This window comes from Galeopterus variegatus, unplaced genomic scaffold (assembly GCF_000696425.1).
Source record: "Galeopterus variegatus unplaced genomic scaffold, G_variegatus-3.0.2 Scaffold1059, whole genome shotgun sequence".
Lineage (NCBI taxonomy): Eukaryota > Metazoa > Chordata > Mammalia > Dermoptera > Cynocephalidae > Galeopterus > Galeopterus variegatus.
The window spans coordinates 359457-368233 of NW_007727170.1; the positions used below are offsets into that span (position 1 = coordinate 359457).

At 42.1% G+C, this 8777-nt stretch overlaps 1 protein-coding gene across 1 annotated transcript in view; it reads left to right on the forward strand.

Annotated features, from left to right (window-relative positions):
* The first annotated feature begins 1440 nt into the window (after nt 1–1440).
* The window catches only part of CHRNA5 (cholinergic receptor, nicotinic, alpha 5 (neuronal)), a 29204-nt gene continuing 21867 nt past the window's right edge, over nt 1441–8777 (forward strand). Inside the window, exon 1 of the mRNA XM_008574533.1 lies at nt 1441–1571. Within this exon, the coding sequence (XP_008572755.1) occupies nt 1466–1571 (106 nt within the window). The 5' untranslated portion in view covers nt 1441–1465. The remainder of the gene's footprint in view (nt 1572–8777) is intronic.

An 8777-nucleotide genomic window follows, 5' to 3' on the forward strand; every position in this document is an offset into this window, starting at 1 on the left:
TGCTGTGTAGAAGTGTAGTTAATGACTAACCTGATTATCATCTTATGCATCCTTTTTCGGTGGCCTTTAAGTCCTGCTTAAGCAGACTGATTTCACCGGATATTGTTTCTATTTTCCTGGTTGTACTTAGACTTAGGAAAAAAGTCTTAACTGAGATTTGCTGTTTAGATGCTTTGCTACTAGGTTTAGCTTTTAACAGATTTACGGAGTCTGGAGCTTGGAGTGGAATTTCTGTTCACAACGAGTCTTAGAGGTGTCAACTGCATAAAGCTTTCTGTGAAGAGTCAGCAGCACGCTCTGCCACTGAAGTTTAAAGAGAATTCGCCTTAATCTCTTCAGCCAACTGAAGCTTTCTAATCAATTATGAACGGAAGGGATGAAGTATAGGCTCTAGAGGGATCTGCGACCGGATGCCAGCAGTCAGCTTCAATCTCCATCGGAGTTGCTAAGTGTCTGTGGCAGACGGAGTCACTAATATTTACAAATGTTAATTGATGGCAACACGGAGGGCACTGACCACGTTTGAGGCAATCGCATATCATTTCCGTGGATGGCGTGAATGCGTGTCAGAGCTGACCTTCCCAGTCCTCCAGTTTATCCGCCTCGTTTTAAGAACGAAGAAACAGGCCCAGAGAGGGAGGATCACCTCTCTGGTCCAGAATACAGATCTCCCGATGGGGGTCAATCGGACCCTACAACAGCCCCACGAGGCAGGCAGGCTGTGACTGGTGCCTTCCTGGTAATGAAGAATGTAATGGGCAGTGGGGCCGAGTGGAGAGCACTGCAGCCTGGAACCCTGAGCAAGACCTCTCCCACCGTTATTTTGTCGTAGCGTCCCGCTGGTTTCTTTCGCAGCTCTGATCACAGCTCGAATTACTTTACGTTTGCTGGTTTTCTGTGTGTTGGGAGCAGTCTGTCCGTCTGGTTCCCCTCTTAGTGCTGAGCACAGAGCAGACATTAATTCATGGTTGTTATGCTAGGTAAGCAGTGACTTGGCCAAGGTCACCAGGCGGTTAGACGAGGGACCTTTCCCTTCGCCAAGGTCACCAGGTGGTTAGACGAGGGACCTTTCCCTTCCTAGGACGCTGCTCCAAGACTGCACCCGCAAAAGTCCGGCTTGGAGGCGGGACTAGGGGGCGGGGCGGGGCCAGGTGTGGAAAAGGCGGGGCTAGGAGCCGACGGGGCCGCACCAGAGGCGGGGCCGAGGAAACGACTGGGCGGAGCGGAGGCGGGGCGGAGCGGACAGGGCGGGGCCAGAGAGAAAGAGGCGGGGCTTGGGCGGGCCGGGAGCCCCGAGCCTTCTCCAGCGTCTGGAGCCCGCCGAAAGCCTCGAGGGCGACGTTTCCCCGGCCGGCGCTGCGGAGCCGAGCAGAGCGGCGCGTCCGCTGCGTCTGCCTTCCCTTCGCTCTGACCCACGGTCCGCGCTCCGTCCCCGAGGCGTCCGCCTTCCCGCGCGGGCCGGGCGATGGCGGCGCGGGGGTCCGGGCTCCGTCCGCTCCGCCTCCTCCTCCTGCTTCAGCTGGTCGCGGGCCGCTGGGGTCCCGCCGGCGCCGGGGGCGACGCTCCGGGAGGTGAGCCTGGGCGGCGGAGGGGGGGTCCGGGAGGTCTCGTCATGGAGATGCAGAGATAAGGCCACTTCGGCTTTCGCTGTGGCTGCAGGACCTGCATCAGTGGAAACTGTTGGCTTGGCTTGGTATATACTTCCACACAACTTTTTCAATGAAAAACGCCATCGTTATCCAGCAGGGCTTTCCTTTCGTGGCTTCCGCTGGGCTTCCTCTTTGGTGCTGATTCACGGGGTGGGTTTACCGCTCGGGACTGAGATTTGATCTTCTACCCCCTGTCCCTTTCTTCTCCTCCATCTCCCTCCCTCGCCCCCAAAGCATTTGAAAACATTTCCTTTCCCCGCAGATGAAATGTGTTTGTTGTAGAGCGCTGGGCAGCCGACTTTCCCTGGCTTCTGGGCTAATCTGTTTGCATCTTAAGTTCCTCACTGGCTCTTTCCAGTCTACCGTCTTTCAAGGTGTGTTGAACAGGAACAGAAGCAACAAAAGAAAATGCTTAATGCTTCTTCAAATTTCACGTGCTTTAGAACGTCTTAGTCTTTTCTCAATACTTTGAAGAAAAATACTACCATTTATGGAGCACCTGTGGTGTGATCTAAACAGAGAACGTAGGAATCCTTTAAGCAGGAGATGAAAGTACAGGTTCATTAGATCTGTGTTTCCGTTTTTATGAGCGAATTTCTTAAATAGAGGAAACTAGTTTGGGTATGAGAAGAACTTGTTCTTGCCTTTCCTTCGTTAAGGTTTTTGAACTATGATTCCTGATTTCAGAAGTAATAATTTTGAAGACTAGAATTATTCATCGCAGGATGTATTGCTTACTGTAGACTGTAGAGAAATAAGGTGGGTGGTGATTTAAATAAATTAAGAAAATCTTGGGCAGAGATTTAAGTCTAACAGAAAGAAAGGAATGTGATTTTGGAGCGAGACAAACCTGGATTCAAATTATGGCTCTGGAGTATCTAACTTGGACAAGCTTCTCACAGCTGGCTTCCTTCTTTGAAAAATGGAGATAATACTGCTTACCTCTCAGAGTCATTTACAGTATTAATATATAAAATGCCAGGCACAGTGACTGACACTCTAGAACATGATAGTTCCCTACCCCTTTTGGTGAAACTGGAACTAAATCTGCTTTATCTGTTTTAATATAAAACATTGTAGCCAAGCATTAAATGGTGTACATAGCTGTCTCTGTTCATGCCTGGTGTTTAGTGTTATAACCAGCGTTGATTACATCCTTCTTTCTACCCGCGCTGTACTTAATGAATACTGCTCTTATAATAGCCATCTCGTTGTATTACATTTATATGTTTGTTCTCTTTGTCCCATGTGAGCTCCTTAAGAAATATGATTCCTATCCTGTTTATCTTTGTATTCTCAAGACCTAGCTTGTTGTAGGAGCCCAGTGAGTGTTTGTAGAGTGAATGAATGGAGCATCTCTCTGGATATTAGTTTCCTCACCTGTGAGGTGAGAGGTCAGTAGAGGCTCCCCCTTCCAGCTGTAAAATTCTAAGATTCTGTGTGCTCTTAGTAACTGATCATCTTGAAGAACAAAGTGACATCGAATAGATGATGTAATTGTACATTTGTTCCTAAATGTTAATATGATTTTGTGTACAACTGCCTTTGAAAGTGGGGTGGCTGAGAGTACTGTGTGGCATCAGAAGACCTGCCACTAACTGGCTGTGTTTCCTTGGGCATTATTACTCGACCTTGCTGATTATCTATTTCTTCCTCTTTAAAATGAGAAGGTATACCAGTCAGCTGCCAAAAAAAAATAAATAAATAAAATGAGAAGGTGGTAGTAGATGTTTTTTAGGTCCTTTCAACTATAATTGCTTTTATGTTTACATTTTATTGTTTATATATTCATCTTAGATTCTAAATAATAACTGTTCCTTCTGGTTTTCTGTGAGCCAATATCTAGTCAGCCAGTAGCCATACCTATTTGGCTGATGGAAGGTCATGAAACTGTGGAAAGTGGACCAGAAGGCAATTTTATGTGTATTAAAATATAATTACCTAGTACATTAAGATAATACAAGCCTTTTAAATTGACCTAACTGTGATTGGGAAAATGATTTATGGAAATTAGATAGTCATTAGTCAGTTATATTTCTTAGCTGTGTGACATTTTTAAGGGTTGAAACTTTATTTTTAGTAAATGTGGTGGCTACGTGCTTCATTCAGAGGAATATAAAATAACTCACAGAAAATTAGAGCTATGAAAGATTTTTTTCTTACCTTTAGTCATTTTAATTAACATTTTTAGAAGCTAACAGAAATACACATATAGTGAGTGACTGTCAGCTCTGCTTTTATCTATGTGCATGTCCTTGGATAAACTTTTCACACAATTTAATTTGAAATTAAAAATTATTTTGGTTTCCTAGCAAATACTAAATGTGCTATATTAGCTAGACTATGAGTACCTGGAAAGTAGGGTTTTATTTGCGTATTCCTTGATACATTGCAGATGTATCTGAGTTTATTAATGTAGCCTATCAATGGAACTCTGAGAACGTTTTCAGTCAGTTGTCAGAATAGGTTTTTTTTCCAACCTATAATCTGCAAATTAGATCAAGCAAGTAATTTTTTATAATCAGGATATGAGTTTTTAGTTCAGTAATTTAAGTACAGAACATTTTTCTTCTAATAGCGTTATTTTTCTCCTCTAAGAATTGGAGTTAAATTCATTCAGATGATAATTCAATATCAAATAAGCATGTCGACAATGAGAGTTAAGTATTGAAACAGTTTTTGAAAGAAGTTTAGAATTTGTTTCTCTAGAAATCTGCTCTCCAGTACAACATAGGTATAGTTTTATAATGACAACATGATATAAAAGATTATTATTAATTATCCTTTTCTGTTCTGTGATGAAACTTTTTTTACTGTCGTTTTTGGTTTTTGGTGGCTGGCTGGTATGGGGATCCAAACCCTTGATTTTGGTGTTACAAGGCCACATTCTAACCAACTGAGCAAAACAGCCAGCCTCTACAGTGAAACTTTTAATTTAGATGTTTTGTTCCCATTTTGGAGAAACATGATATTGTTTCTCCTACTCTGTTAATTCAGTGACTTCATGCTCTTTTTCTAAAGTAGATTTATAGAATATAGCTTTTACATAAAAATAGGAATTAAAAATCAATATTTGAATTCTGACAAGGACAGTATAAACTTTTGAGTTTTGTTTTAGTTTTTTAAACCATCAACAGTATATATGGAATTGGGCCAAACTCTTTTTCTTCTAGGTCAGGGTCTCTCAACCTCTGAAATTTTGTGCTTTGATATGGGGGTGGGGGTGTCTTGTGCCTCGTGGGATGTTTAGCGGCATCCTTGGCCTCTGTCCTTGAGATGCTGTTGTACCCACTGAAAAATGTCCCAGACATTGTCAGATGTACCCTGGAGGACAAAATTGTTCCCCTTACACCCCACCCTTTTAGAACGGCTGCTCTAGGTCCTGTCGACCAAGGCTTCTCAAACTTTAATGTGCACAGGAATCCCCTGGAATGCAGAAGCCGATTCAGTAGGTCAGAGGCAGGGCCTGAGATTCTGCATTTTTAACACGCTCCTGGAAGATGTGGATGTTGCTGGTCAGAGCACCACACTTTAAGTAGCAAGGTTTATACCAAGTGGGTGAATTCTCAAGGGGATCCAATGGAAGTAATTATGCAAGTAGTGAATTTACAGTGATTTATAGCCCAAACAACTTAAGTGAATAGAAAATAAAGAAACGAGCATTGTTCTGCTTTCCTAACAAAGCAGCTGCTTTCACTTTTCCATATTTCCTTCCAGTCCTTAGTATTCATTTATAATTGGATGCTCCTAAGAAGGAAATTTGCCAGAGTCTCATCAAGGTCATACAGGCTATAGTGAGCAACGTTACATGCCGTTAAGTGTTTTACTTCATAATACTGTAAATGTACTAGTCGTAATACATATTTATTGCTTGTTAAGAGATTTATGGTGCCAAATTAAGGTAGTGACTCTGCATTTATTTGAACTGATGATGCTCAAACTTTTTTTTCTTTAAGTGTAAAGATCGTCTCTTCTCCTTGAGAACTATTGACTGGACCTAAATTTAACACTGCCTAAGGTCGTTTTCTTACTGCAAGTGTCCTGAGAGTCAGGGAAAGATGTTAAATTAAGTTTACTAAAGCATATCAATTACAGTGTAACTTTATCCTATAATTCTCTGATAAAAATCAATATAAAATATAATGAAAATCCTGGAGTGAGTGGAAAAAAAAAATCCTCTGCATTTCATCTATAATAGTTAAAATAATGATTGGTAAGCAAACTTGTCACACTGAAAACGTTGGATATAGTACCCATTTCCCCTTATTTACAAATGGTTGATTATGTTCACTGCTTTATCTTGCTATTGCTTAAAATAGCCCTCCTGGGACTGCTGTGAAGAGGATTTTTTAAGAAAGGAATGTAAGTCACTTTTCGTTAACTTAAAAAAAGATACAAGGAGACTTAGAGGGGAAGATTACTCCAGGAATGCCTTGGTTGTGAATAGCGGATATTTAATATGTATCACTCTTACAAACCATTTAAGATGCATTCTTATTTCGTTCTTCTGGCCACCTGGGAAGAAGAAAAGGAGGGCTCTTGGCAGCACCTAGTAAAATTTAAAATGTGTATACCCTTGCCTCAGCAGTTCCACTTCTGAGAGTTAGTGCTATAGAAATTTTTGCAAAATTATGAAAAATTGATGTGCAAGGCTATTAATTATAGCATTTTTCCATTATAGCATTATTAGAAATAACAACAACTGAAAACTATATAAATGCAAATCAATGGTAAAGCTTAAAGTAGGATACACTCATAATGAAGACCCCTTTGAAGCTTGTGAAGAAAAGAGATGAAGATGGATAGATATCTATTGACATATAGTATTAAATGAAAAAAGGAAAAAATTTGTTCTTCATGTGTGTGTTCATACGTGTAATTAAAAATGTCTAAACAGCAACCTTAAAAATGGTTACCCTTGAAGGAAAGTGGAAGGGGAGATGGAGAGGGTGAATTCCTACTCTTTACGAGCTTTTGGGTTTGAATTTTGACAGTGATCATACTAGCTACTAATGTTAGACCAGTGGGTTCTCAAAACGGGGTGATTTTGCTCTCCCCTCTCTGACATTTGGCAGTGTCTGGAGACATTTTTGGTTGACATATGGAAGGAGATATCTAGTGGGTAGAAGCCAGGGATGTTGCTACAGTGCACAAGACTGCCCCCATAACCATGAATTAGCTCAAAATGTCAACAGTGCCAAGTTGAGAAATCCTGTGTTCGGCTCCAGAGCTGCAGCCGTGTTCAAATTTGCAGGTTGTCTACTGTCCAATATCAGGGGGTGCCATTCTCATTGTGGGTATACTCTGCACAGCCATAGAATTACAATTGTGACATAATGAGGCTGAATAAATGTATAAGTTTGTACCCAGGAAGGCAGGCATCATGTCTTTGTTTTCTGTTCTACCCCCAACACCTGGCACCAAGGTTGGCACAGTAACCAGCTAGTCAACATTTGTTGAATTAATAAATTGAATTAGAAATCACATGTTAGGCTCTAGTATACCCAAATTATAATAGGTGCTAAAGACAAAAAATTATACATGTTGTCTGTTGATTTTTATCTGCAGATTGGCAAAAGACAACTGATATCTACATTTACTTGCAGAACACGTTGGTTGACTTTTTCCCGAAACATTACTTTTTGATAAGAAAATCGTGATTCTTCATGGAAAAGTGTCAGTAGAGGACATCATCAATTGTTCCTAGAATTGGTTTTTAAAATCCTTAGTTATCTTTTTGGCTACATCTTATATTTAATGGAGAAGACTTTTTTTTTTTTTTGTCTTTTGTCTTTTTCCGTGTCCGGCAACGGATTGCAACCCTCAGTGTCGCCCCCGCACCGGACCGGGGACCGGCAACAGGACCGCAACCCTCAGTGCCGCCCCTGCGCCCTGCCCAGCCAGTGAGCGGGAACTGGTCTGTACGTGGGATCCGAACCCTCGGGCGGGAGCGCCATGGTACTGATTCCTTTGTTCCTTCATGTATTTATTGTTTCAACAAACTGAGCACCTACTATGTACCAATATGTTGTCAGGTGCTGGAGATATAATGAATGAAACACAATACATGCTGCCATTAGTGTATACTGCAGTGGGGAAGATAGACGTTAATCAAACACAGCATGATGGCATAATCACAGCCCGGGTAGGGAACATGGTTCTATGCAGAGGAGCCCAATAGAGACTTTGAGGTCAGAGAAGAGTTCTTGAGGAAGTGTTGCTTGAGTGGAGACTTAAGGAATAGTGTGAGACGCCCAGGTGAAGAGGGAGAGAGCATTTCAGACAGTGAAGAGGAGCACCTGCCTTGTAGAAGGAAACAGAGTGTTGTGTTGGAGAGGCTGAACTGTCAGTGTGGCTGGAGCAGAGAACCACGGGGAGAGCCACACCAGAAGAGGATGGAGGGGACAGACGGGGTAGCACGTTGGCCTCAAGCATTTTGGTCTATCTGAAACAATGGAAAGCTGCAGAGGGTTTTAAGCAAGTGGGTAACATCAGATCGGTGTTTTGAAAAGATCGCTTGGGTATCTGTGAAGAAAACTGATGGTGGTGGTGGTAAAGGGGACAAGGGGGTGCTGAGAAGATGGTTGGAGACATGTAACAGTGGCAGACTTGCTCCGGTCCTGCTGAGAGATGCGGATAGCTTGTGCTGGGACAGTGGCAGTAAGGGTAGTAGGAAATAGATGGATGTGAGAAATACTGAGGAGGTGAATTGAACACTTTCCTGATGGGTTGGATACGGGGATGAGAAAATATTGTCAGAGATAACTCCCAGGTGTTTAGATTGTGGAACTGATGGAGGATTCTGGCAGGGGACCATTTTGGAGAAGATCGTGAATTTGGTTTTATACAGGCTGAATTTGTGGTGCTTTTAAGATGTCCTTATTTCATATAGATTAGAAAATTGCGAAGTGGAGTTTAACAGGTAATTATTGGTGCCAAGTATAAAAATTAAGGTTTTCAGGGTTTTTTGTGTCCTTTCCTGTTCACCATACTAAAATTAAGGGGCAAGTTACATTTCGTTGAAAATAGATGTGGTTTTACTGAATGACTTGAAAGCTAAATTTTTTTTAGGGGCAAATGGAAATTCGGGTTTGGACTGAGAGGAAAGGTCTGCACTGGAGACACAAA